Here is a 22,688-nt window from a genome sequence, read left to right on the forward strand (position 1 = left end):
GAAAAAAAAATGTGGTGCTGCAGTTTGTTTAGTATGGTTGTCCTTGGTTTACTGTCTTCATATGTCCCTTCATGCGCGTAATAGTGTCAAAAAAAAAAAAAGACCCCCAAGGAGTTTTTGTAAGTTAAAAATGTCAACAATAAAAAAAAAAAAAAAAAAAAAAAAAAAAAAAAAAAAAAAAAAAACCTGAGGTCAGACATTTTTTTTTATGCAATGATGACAAAGAGATGAAGATGCTCTGTTTCCCAGAAGTCCCAAGTCAGTTGTATCGGCTTAGCAACAGAACGTGGGGTTGCCCTTTCTAACTTTGGGTCTGCGGCGCTGCTTCGTTACCGGCCGCAGCCAAAAAAAAAAAAAAATTTGTAAGGAAAAAAAAAAAATTTTTAAGGGAAAAAAAAATGTGGTGCTGCAGTTTGTTTAGTATGGTTGTCCTTGGTTTACTGTCTTCATATGTCCCTTCATGCGCGTAATAGTGTCAAAAAAAAAAAAAAATTGGTGAATGCATCAATTTCGTATGAGCACCACATTAAACCAAAACACGTAAGAAAAACAAAACAAAAAAATAAAATAAAATTGCTACATTGTTTGCAACTTGCATGTCTGGCAGCAACATCCCCAACCGGGGAGAGCACGTCGCCAGGTGGTGTATAGATGCCATTTGTCATGCCAGGCTCAAGGTTTTCCATGAAGTGGTGGAAAAGGAAAACACGATGGAAACACCTTTATTATGAGTGACAAATTCATCTATTTATCTCTATACTACTGTTCTATTTTTTTTTTGTGGGTTTTTTTTTTTTTGGGAGGGAGGGCAGGGAGGCGGAGCTCTGCCGATACCGTGGCAAGCCGACCCCGTGGCGGCGTTCTCCGTTTTGTGCTTCTCCGTCAGTGGTGGCGGTTCAGCTAAAGAGCTCCAGCTCCTCCTCCATGTTCACCTCAGGCACCATTTGCTCCTGCTCCCTCTCCCCTCTGCCGTGCGTCAGGAAGCCCCCCAGCACTCCGGAGGAGGCGAACCACGGGTGCTCCAGGATCTCTCGGGAGGTGAGGCGCTCCGCCGGCTCCCGGCGCAGTATGGAGCGGATGAGGCACTTGGCCTTCGGCGTCAGCGTCTCGGGAATGTTGAAGTGGCCCCGGCGGATTTTGCTGAACAGCGAGCCCGGCTCGACGTCGTGGAAAGGGTAGCGCCCCACGAGGATGGTGTAGAGCATGACGCCCAGGCTCCAGACGTCGGCCGCCTTGCCCGAGTAGCTGCCGTTGGCGTTGAGGATCTCCGGGCTGACGTAGGCCGGGCAGCCGTGTTTGTCTGACAGCGAATCGTCAAGACCAGCAAGGATATAAGAGTCCTCGAGGCTCTCCAGTTTAACAAGGTTTCTGGAACCAAAGGAGAGGCAAGAAACACACACAATGAGTCTTCGACTTATAAGGGATCAGCAGCTAGAAGGCTAGAAAATAAGCTAAGACACTTTCACACAAAAAAGTATCAATTAGTTTTATATCACAGCAACTGAATTAAAAATAAAAGTTAAAAAAGTGGAAACCAAGCAAGGGATTAAAAAAATAAATAAAAGTCTGCAAAAACATTTAACCAGAGCATAATAATATTAATAATCCCATTATTATGCTACACAGCACAGCTTTCAAATATGGATATTTGCGCTGTTTCCCTGAGCCAGACACCCATTCCTCCTCGGTGATATTTAGAAGCATGCTTAATTGAATTGCTCCTTGCTCATTTTGGGAACAGGAATAATTATTACAGTGCTTTCAAAAGGCTTAAATGCACAATAAGAGAGATTAAAACCACATTATTCATTGGAACATATTCGAGCTTAATCGCACGTGGAGCCCGGAGCGAGGCAGCGCTGCCCGTCACCCAACCTGTGGTTTCAGACGGCACGCCGTTCTGCGGCGCGTCTCACTTGCCTCCGACAAAAACTGTTTTTGTGGGCAACATTCTTAGTCAGGGTTTGTATGGAAATTAAGTCTCATGGTGGCAGGCTCTACTCAAACTTACATCATCTTACAACTTGTGTTTAGGCCCATCGCAATAAATCAATTAATTGCATGACAAATTAAAACAAACTTAATATTTTCCATTTGTGAGATTGATCGTGATTGCTTTTCTCTCTACCTACCAAAGCAGTCGGGTGCTTTGGTCTCAACTAGCCCCCCTTTATTTCTTTGGAAGGATCATTTTGTTTACACAGACGTCACAATTGATTTTATTTATTGTTTTATGTATTTAAAACATCTTCCATTACTGATTTCAAATGTTCATCATTGAAAATGCATTCTTGCATTATTGTGCCGTTACCATTATACTACTCAAATGGATTCAAAACAACAATATCATCGTTTATTGCAATAACTTCAGGGACAATTTATTGCTCAGTAAGGTTTGATAGTGTGTCATAGCTACTTGTGTTTACTGTGTGGAGCGCAGAAAAATGAAAGAGTAGAATAATCTGCCCAACAATCCTATACTACAATTAATTTCCGATATTTTTTAAAGTATCGTTTACACACATATATATATATATACACACACACATCTATCTCAGAGAGATGGCTTGTAAAAACCACTTGCCACCAACCTCTTTAAATGGGATGCATGCCTCCGTCCTGGACCACCGGAGGTCACTGGACCTGCACTAAGTATGTGAAGCAGCTCAACTTCTAGTTTCCACAGTACGTGCCAAATAAATGACACCCCACACTCAGACGGCAACAAGCAGAGCTGCTAAAAAGCAATAACCTAAAAGCCGAGGAAGTGCGAAGCATCAACTTGGGAGTTGTCGTTTGTACTTCCATTTATTAGAAAAAACATGAAAAGATTAAAGTAAGTCTTGCTCTGGGGTTGCAGTAGCAACAGATGCCACATTTTGCAGTTAGTGACTGCTGCCAGCAGGTGTCAGGCTCTGTACTCCAAGTGTGAGTGTCAGGTTCAGCTCATCGCTACAGTAGTGATTCGATTGATCTGCCATCCAAAATGCTCGTCCCGGCAGCTTATCGGACCGTGCTGTTCCATCCAGCGCTGGTGCTGGCCTTCCAGTTTGGCTAATGATTGCCCGCTCACTCACTCGCTTGCATGCATTTCATCTATTTATACACAGTGCGTGAGACACTTCCACCAATAAAAACCACACACTCAGAAAGAACTGGGGCAGATGTGTTCAGGAGAACCATGCCACTCTTGTTCTGACTCAGCTTTCACCAACCGCTGTTTGAGCCAAGATGTGACATAACAACACTGTATTCTCAGCATGTGAAGCAGACAGAGAGCGAGAAGTCGCTGCGCTTACATGGCCGAGGTCTGCCGAGGCTTACCTGTCCTCGTTCTTGAAGACGAACTTCCTCAGTTTGAGGTCACGGAGGACCAGTCCGTTGTCATGGCAATGTGCCACGGCCGAGGCTATCTGATAGAAGAGCCGGGCGGCCTCGTCTTCCCGCAGCTTCTTGCAGGTGCGGACGAAGGAGTGCATGTCGCCGTGGCTCCTGTCGAAGAACACGTAGGCTCGCGTTTCGCCGAGCAAAATCTCCAAGATCTGGTTGATGTGCTCATGCTGGCCCAGGGCGAAGTAGGCCGCCAGCGACTCCTGGTACCGGCCGATGTCGAAAACCTGCAAACGCGACAGGAAAGTTTGTTTTTGTCAGAAGAGATTCGTTCTAACTTTTAAAAAAAAACAGCAAAAAGGGGAAGGGGGATCTGACTTGCTTCGTTTTCTTTTTGCTAAAAGTAAGGGCTGAACAAAGCATCACAATAGTGCACAGTATTATCCTGCAGCCTGAGGTTGCAGTGTCTTGTTTGTTTCCATAGCAACCCCCAATTGACTTTCAGCACAACCAGTTCAGGTGAGAAGGCTGCTCTGCTCGCAACTCAATACAAAACGCACCCCGCGGGTCTTACGACGGTACCCGGCCTTCGAGTTCGACAAAAAAAACAAAAAAAAAACAAAATAAAACAAAAACCCGATCAATCCTGGAAGTGAGGGGGGGGGGGATTGATTGCTGCCGTATCGATGTCGGCACCAAGCAGAGCAGGACAAACAGCTGTTACCTCATAACCAGTGCCAAAGGTCACTCATTTCTCATGGCAGAGAAAACATTATCACAAGTCAGAAGGGGCAGGTTGCTGTATGCGTCATGCTTTATGGGTCCAAGGGTGGACGTCGCCATTGTTTCTATTAATCATCCCAGACGAGGACGGCTCAGGAGATAAATGCTGCAAAGGGACAAGAGCTGCTGTAATATGTAATCAGTAATATGCAACAGTCGATATGTGCCGTAAATGAGCTGAGGAACTGTGTAATTTTATAGTCACTCAGGGGGGAGAAAGAGAGAGGGGGGTCACCGGATGGAGGAAACAGGCGTCAGGGAACGAAAAGTTCATTAAACCTGCAAAAAGAGATGCAGAGATCAGGAAAACTTGTCCGGCTCCATTTTTTGTGTGTCGATTGATTGGTGCATCTCTGCCTTCAAGGGTGGTATATTCCTCCAAACTCATCAGCTCATTAAACATTCAGTTCCCCTGAGAATTTTGTGCAGCACATGGCAACAACTCGCATGCCAAACATCCATTCAGAGGTATACTGATTACAGCATTGTGCTGTGAAAGGGAGAAGCCACGGGTAAGCCAGAATGGCACTAACAGGAGTGTGTGTGTGTGTATGTGAGTGTACGTGGTTACTCACTCCTTTGTCAACGTTACATCATGCAATCCAAACCACACAGCTCACTCCATTCACTTTTTCCACCAGGCTGGGCTGCCAGCTCTCTATTTAAAACGAAAACAATAATTAAAAAAAAAAAAAAAAAAAAAGTTGAGGTGGCAGGTTTTGATGCAACATGCATCCTGCAACAATACCCCCCACACACACACACACACACAAATCAGCATTTTTTTTTTGGTGCTCGATAATCTCAGCACCGGAAGCAATTGCAGACGACTTTTTGAATGAAGTGCGTAGAAAAAAAAAAATGTAGGTCGATTTTTTTTTTTTTTTTTTGGGAGGGGTGGGGGGGGGTGTACGTGAAGATCTGTGCTGCTCACCTTACATATGAGCTCGTCGCCGCTGTGCAGGTGGGCGGCTCTGAAAACGTGGTCTCCCTCCAGCGGCTCCAACAAAAGGTAGTCCCCGATGCGGGAGATGCAGTGCGAGGAGTCCGGGGTCTCCGGCGGGCTGGGGGAACCGAGGTTCGGGCTGAAACTCTGGTTCGACTCTGTAGTCCTTAGGCAAGACAATTCTTCAAAATCGTGCGATTTGTGTCGCGATCTCCCATAACGTGAAATGCTGATTGGATTTGACCTCTGTATGTTCATGAGGAATAAGTGCGAAATCTCCACACACGCACACAAAAAATTTATGAAGTTTTCTCCTTGTTCTCCTCTTCCTCGGCTAGGGCACCTCTAGCTCGCACGATACTTTAAAATATGTCACGTATATACGTATGGATAATAAAAAAATAATAATAATCCAAAAATAATGTGGATTTAAAGTACCGTGCTTTGGTTTTGTGTCAACAGGCGAGAAACTATACTCAAAAAGGGTTTAATTTGTCCACAGCTCATCTGCTCCCCTTTGTTATACATTCATGGAATGAAGTCCGTGTTAAATACCTGACTGTAAGGCCAAAGCTCTCTGAAAGCCGTCAACAACGAGGTGCAGTTTCATTAACGTGGATGCAAGACAAAAAGCTGCAACAAAGGCTACCAAAAGTTAGCTTTTAAAAATGAATGAAGGCTGCTAAGTCAACGGTCCGCTAGCTTATCTCGCCGGTGAAATGCTGAGACGTTTCGTAAAACGGAAACAATATATTTTTACGCGGCTTGCAGTCGCATTTAAGGAATGCACAAGCCAAACAAATTAAGCAAGTTTCTGAGCTAATAATAGCTGCTGAAATTCGTCAGGGTTTTGCTAGCAGGTGCAGAGCTAACTAGTTAGCTTGATGGGCTAACGAGTACCAGGTCAGTGCACGGCCTTGTTCCCCGGGATCACATCCATGCACGGTGATTGTCATAAGGAGAGAGCCCCATCCGGAGAGACTGCTGAAGCTCTTTGTGTTGCTTGGTTCGGCGCTCTCTATCCTCCGCTTGAACTTATCCAGTAGAAGAAATGTGCCGCCTGTCGCCTGTGAATGCCGCTGCAAAGCTTGTGGAAGGAAGGAAGGGACGGCCGACTTTCCCAGGCCAATCCCTTGATTCAGCAGGACATCCTCTCTCCCGTGGTACTGCTGTGCTTCTTACGTGGCCGGGAATCTAGTTCATTCAGTGCAGAGCGAAGCTGCACACACTGCGCCTGTACACACAGAGAAAGAGAGAGAGAGCTGCGTTCCTGCCCAGCGCGAAGGAGGGGGGGGAAGGTTTGTGTATATGTGAGTGCACGCGCGCGTACACTCACATATACACAAGCTAGTTAACCCGCCTCCAACGTCACGCTCACAACGAAATCCTATTGGGTTTCAGCCTGCAGTGAGGTCATGTGAGAGCCGTGTACCGTGGCCACACCCCCAGGAATCTAAATGCAGCGTTGGTGGAACAGAGTATAGCTACTGTACATGCTGCGTTACAAATGTGTTTCCCCTGAAATGTCACTCAAGCAGAAGTGGGGAGGGAAACCTCCCCTTCCTCAGAACAGCACCACACACACCATGGCTTTGTACTTTTACCAGAGAAAAATAAAGAATATTTATCCAGTTGTATGTAATTCATAGAAGAAAAAAATATATATTGTGAAGTGAAATTGGATGTCAGTTTCTCATGATCCAAATGATTCCTATAATCCAGCTGGATAAGTATTCTTACATGTCAAAAGTATCCCACAGAGCAAAACATTAAAACACATGGAAATATAATTTTTAACTGTATTTTAAATATAGGATTATTTTTTTTAAAAATGGATACATATTTTATTGGCTGCTTTATCAATGACATTTCAGCAAACAATGAACAGGGGTAAATAATTCAATAAATATGATATTTTTTATGTATTTACATAGAACTAATTAATTGCATACAGACTATATCTATTTTAAGTGTTTTTGTTTTTTTCTTTTTGTTTTAGTTTGAGAAACTACAACAGACGGCAAAATCCATCTGGTGCCTGTATGGTGCTTACAGATGGATGGATGTTTCCCCAAACATGATGCTGACCCTTTGTTTATCCTCAAAATAAAAATCCTTGATCTGTAATGCAGCCATGCTGTGGACTGAAAGATCACTCACAAACATAATTTTTCCTAAGACAGCATTAAACATCTGGCAAAGAACAGAATATTGGAGGTTTATGATTCCCCGGCTTGTTCATCCTAGATTAACACAAGGTATGACAGAAGGGTTGTGCAATTCTGCGTAGGAATCCAGGGCGGCCAGAGGAATGACTGCAGCTGGACCCTGAGACACTGACAGAAGTGTTTGATTTAACCCGTATTCGTCTGCTTGCACTCATGCACTGGTCTCTGCTTCATTTCTCTCTCTGTCTCTCTCTCTCTGCCCAGATAAACCCCCGCAGCATGGAAATGCATAATTTTTCTCTTTTTTTTTTTTTTTTTTACATAGAAGCCTCTCATCTCAAAACAGTGGCTCACAGTTGCTGAATGTGGCTGCACCCACAAGCTCTTCAAGTGTATGTGCATGCATGTTCTGAGATACAATGTCAGTGAGCCACCCACTTTGTTCTTTGTTACAATGCTGGAACAACTCTCTTTACTTTTACAGTAGCTTCACTCTCACTTCACAAATTCTGCAGAGAAGAAGAATGGATGGGAACGTGGTTCTCAGCCGTGGAAATTTTACAGTGTAGCACGGAATGAGCTGGATCCTCATTTAGCACGGTGCGTGTCTGTCCGATGCCGCTGAACATCTGCATTTGGCCATGGCTACGACCCAAAATAAGGATTCTGCTAAGCCTAAACCGCAGCTGTGCGCGATTTGAAAATAATAATCCCTAAAGGTTCCCTCTTGTGCTCATTCCGTGATTCTCTGGTTGTGACAAAGACCAGCACTACAGAATATCCATCGAGGCTCATCAAGTCTCTAGACACACCAAAACACTGCCTGTTAAACTCTGTGTGCCACTGGAACAGGATTCCTCTTCAAAGAAAGGTCAACTTGGACGGGTAGTCTCCACGATTCCCTCGTCCGTGTTACTCAAAAATTGTAGGAAAACTGCCCAGAGGTCAATATCTGTTTTGTTTCCAAGTACAGCTTCATCTTGCTGTTTGCAATCAACAACAACAACAAAAAAAACTCAGATGAGAGTCAGTTGACTCCAATTTTACATTCAGCCAGTGGCCAATTTCCCCCCGCTGTTACATAGCAACGCAGCTTTCCCGCCCTCCCTGATATCAGCCAGAATCATTTAGTGCTGTCACAGCCAATCCCTTTAGGTAACTTCCAACAAGAAAAAGTAAGTCGTACAAGAGAAATCAGGATTTAGAGGCGGAGGAGAAAAACATTCAGTGAGAGGATACATTGTGTGAAAAGGCAGTTGGGCAAAAGATAGAAGAAAAAAAGAGGTAAAGACGATACCAGAGAATAATAAAGAAAGACTTTTGTGGAAAATGAGGAACAATGAGAGCAATGTTTGCAGGAGGGGATAAAAGAGAAAGCTGCGGAACAATGATGAAACCAAACATCTTTGTTGAAGTGAACGGCTTTAGACCAAACCCTGGAACAAGGCAAACAAAGCGCACAGCATTCAACGACCGCACGAGCGATCACGTCAAAAAACATCAGAGGTTTTTGGCATTTGTTCGTTTCAGAATTCCCAAAGAAGTGTCGATATACTTGTTGCTCAACAATTGCTGTAAGAGAAAAGGTGGGTTGCTCGCAGCTGCGAGGCTTACTCAATGCGCCGCTAATGAAAGCGTTCTCGCTAATCACTGAACACTTTCCATGACTCTTTGTAATGCGACACATTTAGTCTGTTCACGGTTGTTCAGGTGAGGAGCGATAAAACATCCCGCATTTTATGAAACACCAAAGGAAAAACACTTAGATGCTCATTCCAGCTCATCTCAGATAAGACTGCGCAAAATATGCTTCCGGACCTCGTAAAAGTATTCCTGCTGCTACTTCGACCTTTTCGTGTTGTGTCATGTTATACCCACAAACAAAGTTTTTTTTTTTTTTTTTTTATTATTATTTACGTTTGTTTTATGTGAGAAAAAAAACACACAAAGTGATGGATAATTGTTAAGGGAAAGGAAAAGGACACATTGTTTCAAAAATGTATTTACCACATTTTCTCTGCTACCCCTAAATAAAGTCCAGTTTAACTCATTGCCTTTAGAAGTTGTATCAATTGTAAAAGTATAATTGTGTTCATGGCTCTGTAGTTTAAGGTCATATGCATTTAGCTGTTCTATAAAAGACTTAGAGGTTGGTGTAAGAGAAAGTTAGAGAGCAAACAACAAATAAAATAAAATAAAATAAAGTTATTGACAAATAAAACCAGGCTCAACAAAATCTTCATGTAAACATGGTAGTGGGACCATCAAGCTGTGCTTGTGTCATTTTATGTAGGAACAGAGAAGCTGGTTAGAACTGGTTAGAACTGATGACAAGATAGACAGTGCCAAATAGAGGACAAACATTGTAAAGGCCACCAAAGACTTGAGACCGAGATGGAAGTTCACATTCAAGCAAGACAGCGAAGCTAAATGTTCAGTCAGACCTACAGCAGATGAGTCCAGATCCAAGGATATTCATGGGTTAAGGTCCAGTCGAACTTCTGATCTAAAACAAGCTGAAAATCCACAACAGTTTCCTGAAAACAACCTGCCTAACTGGACTGAGGAACCTGCCCTTCTGTTGCTGAGGAACGGGCAAAACGTTTTAAGATATTTCGCAAAGGACATTTGCCAAAGGAATGTATAATCCTTCAAACCCGGTGAAGACATACCCCAAAAGACTCGCGGCTGTAAAACATATCCTGTCAGCAGCAACAGTAAAACCCAAGGGGACCCTTGAGTGGGTTAAACAAACAATGCCACTTCCACTGACCTTAGCTTAACCCGCCAACCTCATTCAAAACAGTAAATCTGCTGCCCTCATCAGACAAAGTGAAATAAATATGTCCTGTTGTGATAAATTCAGGATGTGCATGCGCCCGCGAAGCAGCTCACAGCGGCTACACATTTCCATACTCCTCCCGGAGGCTTGCAGGAAGTGTTAGCGGCTTGTTTGTGTGTGAGGTCATGAAGGCTTCAGCTTGGAGAGGAAGGATCTTGGCTTGAGTTGGAGACGGCATTGGCGTCACTGGTTTGGATCGCTCACTCGGTGAAGTCAGACAGCTGAGTGAAGGATTGTGGCAGCCCCGTCACCGGACAGGGTGACTCACTCGCTCAGAAGCAGAGAGGTTAATAATAGTCGTGTATTATGGCTCTTGAAGTGAAATCACACAACATTAGCCGCTCTGCAGACGGCCAACAGCAAAGAAAAGCTGCGTTGGATTGTCTTTTTCTTTGTTTCCTTCGCGAGATGAGTCTGTAAGGATTAGATCCGATAGTGGGACTGGGTGTTGAACTTTTAAACACGTCACTAGCAAGCTGAGGGATCTTAAAAGTACAAGAAAAGATCAACAGTAGTCACTAAAGCGCTGCAGATACTTTGTGGCATTACAATCTCTGCAACTGTAATTACAGAATCTTTAATGGTTACAATGTAATATTCTGCAGTCACAGCTTTTAACCATGTATCTTAAATGCTGCTTTAGACTATTATAGCACCAAACTTCAGTCACGGTTCAATAAATAATTTAAGCATTTAAAAATGCAGTCACTGCCTTTAACATATGTGTGGCAAAGATTTCCCACCTTATGGATATCTTCAGCTGAAGTTTTTTTTTTTTTTTTTAGCATATTTCCATGTCCTTTCCCCCCCAGAATTTTTAAAATTAGAAATGGATTTTTCTGACTTTTAATGTGTTTGTGTAAATTGATTTAGCCCCTGATTCAAACAGCAGTAAAACTTCTGGGTTTGGATTTGGCAAAAGGGTGATTTCAAACAGAATGCATCTACATTTCATCAATCTTAGATCTGGCAGCACACTTTTGATTAAGAAAAAAAAAAGGACTTCATTCTCTGGTCTACCAAAGAAATGCAGCGCTATGCTGTGAGAGGAAGAGTGGCCTGATGTTAACCACATGTTCTCCCCAGCTTTTATGGCAGTGTTTCCAGTTTATGCTGATGTTTCTGCAAACCTTGGCGGCCTGGAAGTAATCTTTTTGGATTATTTTGTCACCACATAGATGCTCAATCTGCAAATATGTGGTGGAAAAGTACAAATACACATTAAGGGATTCGGTTTTAGCAGAGGCGTTGGGAGTGCAGACAATGAATTCTGTGTTCGGTTAAATTGGGCCATTGATAAAAAAAAGCATGAATGAACAAAACTTAAGCTTAATACAACAAATTTTTTTGACATAGTAAATAACAATAACATTCACAGTTTCCTTATTGGATTAACAAAGTGTTTCTAAATTGATATAAATTGAATTGAAATGCAATTCCATTTTTTTTTAACAATATCACAATGCCACGTTTTTTAAAACCTCTAACAATCAGCATAAATGAATTTATCTGAAGAAATCTCCCCACTTCAACACAGAAACATACAAGACAAACAACCCAGAGACCCAGAGGAAGACCCAGAACTCCCTAGAACCCTTGTGTCAAACTCAAGGCCCCCTGTAGATCTTTATGTGGCCCTCTACACAACATCAATACGTTGCTCCAGTTCTTCCACAAATATTCAAAATTCACACAAAATCAACAAATCTCCACATTTTTTTCTTTTTTCTGATTTTACTGAACATTTTCTCAAAATGGGTCAAAAACATTGATTTTGTCACTGACTGCTGCCTCGGCCTTATTGGATGTCAAGTCGTAGTTCCCAATTGATACGCCGATCAATAAAAACCACATTTAGCCTCATACATTCTTTTATATTACAGAGGAAATTTAAAAATTCTTTACAAACACTTCTAAATTGCCACCACAAAAATCTGTTATTTTGTATGTGAATATATGAAACGACACCTCAAACCCATTGAGCATCATGAAGAATCTGTGATACTGTTGATCTGTTTCTCCTCCCAAGCTTATAAAACATTCTAGGAAAGAATAACCTCTGTCGTACTGGGAAAGAGTGGGCTGGTGGGTTTTCATAATGGAATAAATCAAGTCAAAATAAAGTTAGGATTATTCACACTATGAGCTGAATTTTTTTTTTTCTTTTTTCATGTCTTTACAAGGGATGTAATCCCTTTTGCGGGGTAGAATAAAGGAGTGACATTAAGAAGCAGTTAATAAAGCAAAAACTAGATTTTTAACAGCTGGATAAGTATACAGTCTCAGACCACAGAGGGCCCCAGAGGCTCCAAACCAAATGTGTGGCAAATAGTTTGTGGCGTTGTGGATAATTGCAAGAATTACTGCAGATAAATAGATCTATCTGCTCATCAATTTGGGGATTGAAGGTCATTCCCAAGCAGTCCATCACTTACACAGAAAGAATTTTTTTTTTTTTTTTTATGTGGAAAATGTTTGCGATAGTTGCCAGACTTTTAAAGAATGGACATACCAGCATGTTCACTCTAAGGTCAGACCATGAGAGGCTCTTAGATGAAGTTCTTGTGGTTTATGCTGAAGTTATAAAAACATGTTCCACAGATGTTATATCTGTGACAACTGAATGAGTACAGAACGTCTTTTCTGGGGAAAAGCACAAAATAACAAAAAAAAAAAAAAAAACTGAACAAACTTTAGGACTGGTGAAGCAATCTGAGTGCAAAGATGTGGCTAAAGTAGAGACGCAAATCAGAGCGCTCCGGTAATGCAGGGTTATTGAGGAATGTTACTTTGATCTTTTATGCTCAGGTTGTTAATGGGCACATTTAAGTTAATAACTTGACACAGACAAATTATGTCGGTGCTCGCTGACGAACGGAGCTCCAAAAGTAGAAGCGTTCATTCTTCTTTAAACATCGTCTGCCTTTCTACACGCTTTTTGCCCAGTTTTCTCACTGAATGTGCCAATCTCAGTCGGATTAAACGGCAAGCCTCTGCGAACGTTAATTTTCAGGTTTTGCTTCAGCTTTTTAGTTGGGTTTAGACTTAAACTTTGACTAGACCATTCTAACACATGGATGTGCTTACAATTGTCATTACTGCTATTACTATTATTATTATTACCCGTGGACTTTCTCATCTTGTTATGAGTCAGTTTGTAGCCACTTCATTTGACACTTATAGAACAGTATATTGAACATGTACATGAATATTATAACATGGTTTGAATTACAATTCTTTTGATGATTATTGAGTCGGTCATATATTTTATTAAATTGAGGTAGGATTTAAGTGTCTCTAAGTGTTCACTTCTTCTTACTCCTTTTCAAACAGAAAATTAGTGGCAAGCAAATGATTTTGTCCTTAGTTATGTGCACATGTTTTCTCCGCCTATTTTGTTGCTTTTAAAAACATGTTTGAAATAAATATTTTTTTTAAAAAAAAAAAAGCACACGACATTTTTAGAAATATTTAAATATGCATGCTGTAGATTTACACTGAATGTCTTTTCATTATACTTCACCAGAGAGCCAATACTTATTTAATCTATACCGCCCTTTTAGCATGCACTGCCAACACATTCGCGCCATTCTGTGTTACACACCTCTTATTAGTGGCAACACACAAGACGAACGAGACGATTTTCATCTCCAGGCTGTTTCAGCAGAAACAAAAAGCATGAATGAAGCAGAAAGGCTGTAACTGAAAGACTTTCGCAGATGAAATACGGCGTCTGTGCAGGTGGCTCTTGTGCCTAATGCCTCTGCTTTTCTTTCACACCTACGGGGACATTCGTTCCCGTTACGGACAGTCGCTCGAAAACGGGTCTGTTCAGCGCCTTCGCTATACCTTCATGACGAGAGACGACAAGACGAGGACATGCTGTCCCGGTCTGGCCTCCGCGCGAGAACGCACACGTAAGTTCATACACACTCTCGTACATCACTGCAATTCGTGCAACATTCAAGCTGCTGCCATGGCAACCCGTCTCTGTCTTCCAGAGAATATCACACAGGACCCCACGAGCAATAAACACAAACACGCGCGTGCACGCGCAGTAAATTACACTTAAGGCACCCCCATGCTCTAGTCTCCAGGGAAAAGAACACTTTGTGCCAAAAAGGTACATTTCATGCCTCCTTAGAAAGAAAAAAAAATTATGATTCACTTCACTATTACAAAGCCACGCATCACGGTGCAGTCACGCGACTCGATCCCTGCATGATTACTGCCAATTCAATCTTCTGAAGTGAATTACAGCTTCTTTATGTCATCCTCATTTCATACATTTTTTCCCCTATGTTTTCGCCCGATTGGATGGAACAAATGTTAAACCGTGAAACCTGTAGAAATGAAATCCTTGTCAAAAAAAAAAAAAAAAAAAGGAGGCTCTTCTTGTTCATTAACGAACAATAATGGCAGCGGTACACTCAGCTGAGCTAACGCCACTGCACAGAACAATCGGCCCTGCTGCACAGCAGACGCAAACTCGAAGCGAAGTCTGTGACCGAGGCAGAGAAGTGAAGATAAAGTTGACAAAACGCCCTCTGAGCCCTTCTTTTGGTTCAACATCCTGTCGGTCTGAGAATAATTTCAATATGACGTGGCATGGCGATGAAGTCTAAGAAACAAGGTTTTACTCTAAACAGTGGTTAGCAATGAAAAATCGAGCCGGAGTTTGACCTTTATGATTGTAGTGTGTTGTATTGTAATCCACAACGCAAAAATAAATAAACCCAGTCGAGCTAAATTGACATTTTGGGGGTGTTCTCCAGTTGCTTTTTGACTTTTAGTCTGGTGTTTCATGCTTAGTCAGGTTTTATTTGATTATTATTTACTTGTCTCACGTTCTTCTTGACTTTGTTTCCATGGAGTTTCAGGCCCACCTCCAGCCATTTTACACTGCTGCAACACATTCAGTTAATTGGACTCCCTTGTTCATTGTTCCAATAATCAGGATTTGTACCCTTTGTTCGCTTCAACTGTTTGCTTTAAAAATAAAAAAGTGGCCTTCTTTCGGTTCTCTCTCCACTTCCTTGTCAGGCCTTAAAAAAATGGCTGCTCAGATAACCCTAACTTCGACCTTTCACCAGACCGACAGTCTGCTTTCAGTTAGTTCACCAGCGTGTCATGTTTTTTTTTTTTTTTTTTTTTTTTTTTTTAAAAAGGGTTGTAAATGGGTGTTTTAGAAGGAGCAATTGTGTGTATCATACCTTTGAGATATCATCTATGACTCTATCTTTCATGGTTTTTCTTTCTCAGAGGAGAGCAGCCCCTCGAGTGCCACACCTCCCCAAGTAGAGCACAGATCAAGAGATAGGAGCCGAGGATGGGAACAGCTCATCAGACGGTTTCTCAGCGCGTCGCTTTTTTTTTTTTTTCCCCTGCTGACTGGAGCTATGTTTTCGTGCTGACCTCACAGGTGTGTGCCTGATTGTGTGTTTACTGCTGCGTACAGTCAAATACAAGCAACCCCTTTGGATTTCTGAAAGTAATCACCTGTCCGATTGCCTTGTCCAAGAGACGGGACGCGCTCACGCGACGACCGAAAAGCACAACGCAAAGATGTGTTCCCCATCCCGCTGAGATGAAGGTTCCATTTTCATTTGATAACAGTTTCCCCCTCACATCTCGTTATGCTTCCTGTGTGCACGCTCTCCAAAAAAAAAAAAGGAATCACACGCACATGCAGATGCAAATAACACAAGCGTGATGCAATTATTGCAGCCTTGGCAAATTCCATCCACTTCCTGCTGGGATGTGACCTGCAAAGGAGCGCCTCGTAACACGAATAGGAACGATCTCGACAATGCAAGCTGTTACTTCTCTTAGTCTCTTGAAAATATAGAATAAAATATATATTTTTAATGGGAACTTAGACATGGCAGAGTGAAAGAATCAAAGAAGCTCTCCTTCACAGTGTACTCGTGGTACTCAGCTCATCAAATTTTAACAAGGTTTTAAAAAGGGTTTTTTTTTTAGAGTCATTCTGCTGTTTTTCCAAAGTTTTCAGGGTTTTTTTAAAGTTTTTTTATGAGATGCCAGAGGAAGTCCCAGCCTTTCTCTCCAGCAGCACCAAGAATGGATGCTGTGCTGCTGCTCTTCTTCTATAAATACCACTTGTGAGTATAAATAGAATCCACAATTAGCAAATCCCCAATGCCAGAATAAGGCAACAGGGCCGGCCCTATATGTTGGCACCTTGGGCGACGTTTTACTTGGCACCCCTCTCCCCACCTCATTCCACCAGTTTACGTACAACAAAAAAATAACAATTAAGGTAAAGTTAGTTATAAACTGGGTGTATATACTTGATTTAATGTGGTCTGCTTCAGTTTGAACCTGGTTACCTTGAAATATTTTTCTTTCTGTACCTGTGCAACAATCACAAAACTTTTGGTTCAACTTTACCCTTCAAAATAAAGGTCACAGGCTACAACAACTGCAGTGAATAATTTGCTGCATTCGCAGCAGTACGGATGACTGTTGATTTTCTGTTTGAATTAGATTACGTGTACATTGGGAAGCTGCTGATTTTGCAAAAGGTTATTGAGAAATCAACCACAACCCTTGTCTATCCACCTCCAAACTTCAGTGGGGATTTTCTGCATCAAAAACTCACGATAATTTCTGATTTATTTTTAATTGGATGCCAATTTGACAAAAAAATAAAAAATAAAAATCCGTTATTGTCAAACCTCTGGGTGTCATTTTAAAGCTAAGTCGCTTTTGGAAAAGTAACAAGAGGGCCCAAGAGCAACGCTTCTTCTTGGCAATAATAACCGATAAAAGACATCACAGCAGGAGCTACGACTCTAAGAGGTAACGCTGCCGCTGCCGCCGCCGCCACTGCTGCTGCTGCAACAGATGACAATTAAAGCGATCATGTTCCTCAGAAGCATAATTAGAGCAATGAAAGGCCGGGGCATTTTAAGATACCGTTTTAAAAAGCCACAAAGGCTTCCATACAGAGATGAGCACATTATGTACCTAATGGCATCATTCTCCTGGAAAAACAACCCCTGCGGCGCAGGTCGGGTTGGGGCTCTTTATCAGACATGGCACGGCGACGGCACAAATCGTCCGCCTGTTGCAGATGTTCCTCTGCAAAATCGACTGCAGGGGAAGCAGTTTAAGCTGGCGCGCCGTCGTCGCCCTGCAGTGTGCGCCGCTACATCACAGCGAATAAGAACAGGTGGCTTTCGACAAGCTGAACAATATGTCGAGGTGACCCCCTTTGACTCCAGCTGTAATAACTGCCAAGGAAATGACAGAGCGAACAAAAAAGGCAATCTCCTGGGACGTCAGTAACATCTTACTCTGGAAGCGAGTTACACGAACGTTTTGGAGAGGGATGAAAATAGTAAATATCCTGCAACTGTTAATTGGAGGTTGTTGGTGCAAGAAGGGGATTTCTTTTGTAGCAGCTAAACCTGATCAAAGCTAATAGACATGATGGAAGCTATTTTTTCTTCCCTTTTATTTCAGCTGCTTTATTCTGAACAAAGGGACACAAGTCAGTTGGAAATGAGCTTTTGGCAGTCACTGAGGGAAATGCTAGAAGTTTACATGCACTTATTGAATAAATGCCATACAAATTTGGGGCTTTTATTCATTTGTTTGAATTCTTCATTTTCCCAGGTTGGAATAAAACTTAGAACTTAAATGATATCTAAAAAAAATAACAAAGTGAGTTTGTTGTAGATTTTCTCTCATGAACTCAAAGTCAAAACAATGCATAATAGAGTTAGATTTTTACACATGTAGATCCTGACCATCGTTTTGGTAAATGTCTTGTAGCAAGTTCCAGTTTCAGTGACTGCTGGAGCGAGTCCCAAAAAAAAAAAGTTCATTTAAGGCTGAGAATGTGAGATTTTAAGTGTCATACAATGTGGGAATAATTTAAGTTTATCTGGTGTTTGGAGAGTTAAATGTTTGTAGGGTGACGAGTGTGAGAGGAGCAGGAAATGATAAGATCTTGTCTCTTCTACTTGTTCCTTTTCAAACAGGTAGTGTAAAAATTTGAATGCCAATTGGGCATAAAATTTTGTTTAAATTTTTTCTTGCCTTTGCTTTTTGTCTGAAATAAATATATAAATAAAAGTTGAGGAATTTTGAGGCAGTTGTCATTATTTCATCTGCTGAGTATAAATACACCAGAACTACTAGCAGTGACACAGATCCTCACCATGATGCTGCCACCACCATGCTTGACAACTGGCCCAGTGTTCACAACTTTGAAAGCCTCAGATTTACTCCAAAAAGTCTGATATTATCTTTGTTCCCACTGAGCATAAAGCCTTTCTCCAGAAATTCTATTGTTTGACAGAGTAAGATATAAAACTAGTCGCATTTACCCGGTTACATTTACTTGAGTGATGTTTGGGAAGAAATTACTTTTTTACAATACTGTTTACTCTCAGTTGAGTGTAAAAAGTGAGATACAACAATATTTTGAAGTATCGTCACCCTTATTTGGGTAAAATCTTTAGATCCCCTACCCACATTGTTTCCTGTAATGGAGTTATTTTGAAATTATGTAAGTTATTTATACATTTATACATTAAGTTATATTTTTCCCCCCCATTTTAGTCTTTAAAATACCAGAATTTCGTAACTTTGCATGTTTGTCTGATGAAATTTTAAAAATCTTAAATCAGATGTTACTCAGTACTTGAGTTTTTTTTTGTTTTTTTTTACCAACTACTTTTTAACTCGAACCATTTCTTGAACGGCCACTTTTTACTTCTACTCGAGTAAAAATATGCTGCTGAAGTGGTGCGACTCTTGACTTGAGCTCAAACTTTTGTGCACCGTACCCGCCTCTGCATAAAACTGGCTTCACTGTGGAAAAGGCAGCGACTAATAAAAAATTAAGCGTAGTTTTATTTTCATAGCCCCCTTTTCATTTTCTGTTTTTAAACCATAAAGGAACCTCAGCTCAACTTCAGTGTGTTAAAATAATAATAATAATAAAAATAAAAAAAAAACACTCACAGGCTCAGTCTGAGCACTGTCTCTGTTACACTGAATGTGACTGGAGACTCCAGGGGGATGAACGGCTGCTGCTGCCTGCTTCTCTCTCACATGGCCTCCTGCCAGAGCTTTAATTTAAGCTCCAGGCCTTCTACTGGGACAGCGCAAGAGTAGAGGAAGCCTACCCCAGGCAAAAAAAAAAAAAAAAAAAGAAGCGCGGCGTGGAGGGGGAGCGAGCGGGTGGGATGCCGGGCCCTGTTCCCCTGTGAGGAGTTGATGGCTGTTAAGCTCATCAATGGGGATGAGTCATCTGAGGCAGTCAGCCGCTTCATTCCTCCTGGCTTGCCTGCCTGAAGTGGAGGAAAGTCAAAATGTTCTGTTTTTACCCTCTCTCTCTTTCTCTCTAGCCTATTAGAAAGTCAGTCATCCACCACTGTGGCACAACAAAGAGCGGATTACAGTTTGCATTTGCCTCTTTGCTGCTGGATGGTTGTGTTCATGTGTGTTTTTTAAACCTCTTAATGAAGAATTTCCACATCCCTCTGCTCGCCAAAAAGGTCAGGCGCTCACAGGCAGACAGCAGTAGGCCGATAGCGGTTGACTGAACATGCATCTGATTCCATTTGGGCCGGTTTCAGTTTCAAGTCCTCCCACCTTCCTGTCTCATAATCCCTCCCACAGACTTGTTTTTTTTTTTTTTTCATATCAATTTGGGTCCTAACTAACTAACTAACTAACTTAACGCTTCAGATTGACAGCCTGCAATCGCGACGCCTCAACAATTTTAAACTTTGGTCTCGGGGCGGATGTTTTTTTGGCGTCCACATAATTTTCCATGATTGCTCAAAACGGCCAGCTGCGACGCGAGCTCCACAAGCAGCTCCATCCCTCCCGCAGAATGCCCCAGCTTTTTTTTTCTTCTTTTTTTTTTTTCTGGCCTCCACAAACTGCTGTATGCATGGGTGGCGACTGCTCTGTAAATGCTATCTTTAAGTTCTTGTGGCGAGCGCATTACCATGACTGCTAGTCGGCTGCCAAAAGTCGTGTTGATAGCGCTGGAGACGAAGCAGAGCGTGACAAGGAAGCACAATGCATTCATTTTCATCAAGGCGTCCTGCTTATCGAGCCACTGTTACCACAAACACATCTCAGTGCTGCGACAGGTCATTATGCCCTCTGCGTACATGCTCATCTGTGTGTGTGTGTGTGTTTGTAAAATCTTGTTGGTGCAACAGGAATGTTAAAAGCCCCCATTATCTCTCTGGAAATTGTGTGATTGCTAACCAGAGTCATGTTGACATGTCAACCCTACTATGTTTACAATCTGCAGAGACGGAGCTTCTTGCACTGAGTTGGCAAGTACGTGATCCGAGATGTGAAAGGTGAGAACAGGAGCAATCTGTAAGGATGCCAAATAAGCAAGAAATACAAATAAAATAAAATTTAAAACAGTGCCCTCTGTGCTGCTATTTGCAGCATACGCCCACCGAACGGGCCGCTTGTAGGTGCATGCGGGGCTGTTGCATGTATGCATGGATGTACAGTAGAGATTACAGGCTGGGTTTGAGTTTGCCTCCACTGCTCACACATTTAGGCATAGAAGTGAACACACAGGAAGCCCCCGTTGTGACTCACTGCCACAATAATTTAGGTTCCGAATAGCAAAGGACTGCTCATGACTCACAGTTTCCATTGTAAGTCCCGCTCTCTGAGAGCAGCTTTATATATATGTGTGTGTGTGTGTGTGTGTGTGCGCACAGGTGTGTGATTATGTATTTGCGTGTACGCCACGTCTGTTGCTTTAAAACTGAGCTTGCACGCACCGAGGCTTTAACAGTGAAGGAAGGTCACAGCCCGGTGCTTTCTCTCGGTTTCCCATTCTTGGCTAGTCTGTCTGGCATGCTTTATTTTTGTGCAAGCTTAAAATGTATTCATGTGATCAACTAAAATAAAGAAGTGAGCATGCGTTAAGCAGAAACAAAGAGGGGGTGGGGGTTTCTTTTACGAATACCAATCTGAAAAGTGCAACTCGCACCACAGTATTCAGGGTTACGTTCGTGGAGAATGCTTAACCGCTTTAGGTTTTTTTTTAAAACGCCATCCCGAGCTCTGGACTTCTCGCCGAGGACTGCTCAATCCACCATAAAAAAAATAAAAAAATAAAAAATTGAAAACATGGCACCAGAAAGACACGGCTTACACCAAAAAAACTGACAGGTCAGGAAAGAAGAGCATTTATTCAGAGAAGCGGAGAAGGGATTGGTAGAAACACCGGAGGAGCCGTAGAGATCCACAATTTATGGGGAAGAGTCTGCAGATGGGGCAACTGTTGAAATCTGGCATTTGTAGAAGAATGGCAAAGAGAAAGCCATTAAAAAAAGATGGCCTATTTAAAGTTCTCAACAAGTCATTTAGGTCACACAACAAATATGAGGAAGAAATCCCTTCGATCAGATGAGACCAAATGATTTGTGTGGAGGAAAGCTGGCGCGGTACGTCACCATCAATGGACCGTTGCCATGGTAACACATGGCAAGCGTCATACTGTCCAATGAGCTCCTTCAGCAGGGCCAAGGAAGACTGTTACAAGTGACTGGAAGATGAACAAAATCCTGGAAGGAAAACCGTCAGAAGGTCCAAAAGACTTGAAATTGGCACAAAGCTTCACACGAAAGACAAATGAAATCCCTAAACATTCAGCACAACATCAGCTACAAAAACAAAAAGAGAGCATGTTTATCTGGTGGAGTAGCCAAGTCAAATAACAGAGAATCTGTCCTGATACTTAAAGACAGACAGATGATTAATGCTGTATCATCCATCTCATCTGAAAGTGCTGACGCTATTTTTCAAAAGCTATACTTTCGTGCCATTTCATGTAATAAAATTCTTACGAATAACATAGAAGTGTTTGGTTGTAACTTGACAAACTATTTTTTCTTCTTTTCTTTTCTTTTTTTTTTAAATAGCTGTAGATAATTTTGCAAAGCTCTGTAGGTCCTAGGAAAGAAATGTGTAACGGCTACTGAAACAGTGGAACCCAGTGTGGAAAGCTTTCAAAGGACAATATTATCTCTCCAGCTTGACATATCTTATTTTATTTTTTTTCTATAATTAAACTCATCATGTGGCACGTTTCAGCTATCTCAGCATTAGGTGAGTTCTCTTCTCGGCTGTGCCTGCACAACAAGCAACATCAAAGTGCAGCCGGGTCTCAGCTTTAGAGTTCTTGGCTGAGACTTCAAACGTAGCATCACTGTAACTTTGCTGTACTGTGGATGAAAAGCACAGGATGTTTTGGTTTTTTTCCTCCCCACACCCCTCTATTTCTAATATCTGTGGACTTTGATATGGAGCTGGAAGCCAAAGATCGGGGACATTCATCATAACTCTGAAAAACATAGGACTCAAAAGGCGCTCTGTGGTCTCCATGATTCATTCTCAGGGTTGCGCGTTTCTTCGCGACTTTTGAACTGTTCAGCAATTTTACGCAACCGTATGAGAAATAAAGGAACTGAAAAATTTCAGGATATACGGTTCCTTTTTTATTTAATCAAAAAAATAATTTTTTTTCGCTTGCCTTTGAAGTCTGCATTGAGGTCTTTTGGTCTGGACTTGTGCGTCACGTGGTTCGCTGCTTGGC

General features: G+C 42.0%; 1 protein-coding gene across 2 annotated transcripts; it reads right to left on the reverse strand.

Annotated features, from left to right (window-relative positions):
* Positions 1–751: 751 nt before the first annotated feature.
* Positions 752–15,301, reverse strand: trib2 (tribbles pseudokinase 2). Of its 2 annotated transcripts, XM_015030745.1 has the most exons (4): positions 15,283–15,301; positions 5,048–6,293; positions 3,325–3,617; positions 752–1,368 (listed from the first exon to the last, which is right to left on the reverse strand). In XM_015030745.1, exons 2-4 carry the CDS (start codon positions 5,315–5,317, stop codon positions 897–899), a joined length of 1,035 nt encoding a protein of 344 aa, XP_014886231.1. In that variant the 5' UTR covers positions 5,318–6,293; positions 15,283–15,301; the 3' UTR covers positions 752–896. The 2 variants fall into 2 exon arrangements, with proteins under 2 accessions (XP_014886231.1, XP_014886230.1); XM_015030744.1 differs by lacking the exon at positions 15,283–15,301 and having other exon boundaries at positions 5,048–6,384.
* Between the last annotated feature and the right edge of the window lie 7,387 nt (positions 15,302–22,688).

This window comes from Poecilia latipinna, unplaced genomic scaffold (genome assembly GCF_001443285.1).
Source record: "Poecilia latipinna isolate Pla-1442-1.1 unplaced genomic scaffold, P_latipinna-1.0 Scaffold191, whole genome shotgun sequence".
NCBI lineage: Eukaryota > Metazoa > Chordata > Actinopteri > Cyprinodontiformes > Poeciliidae > Poecilia > Poecilia latipinna.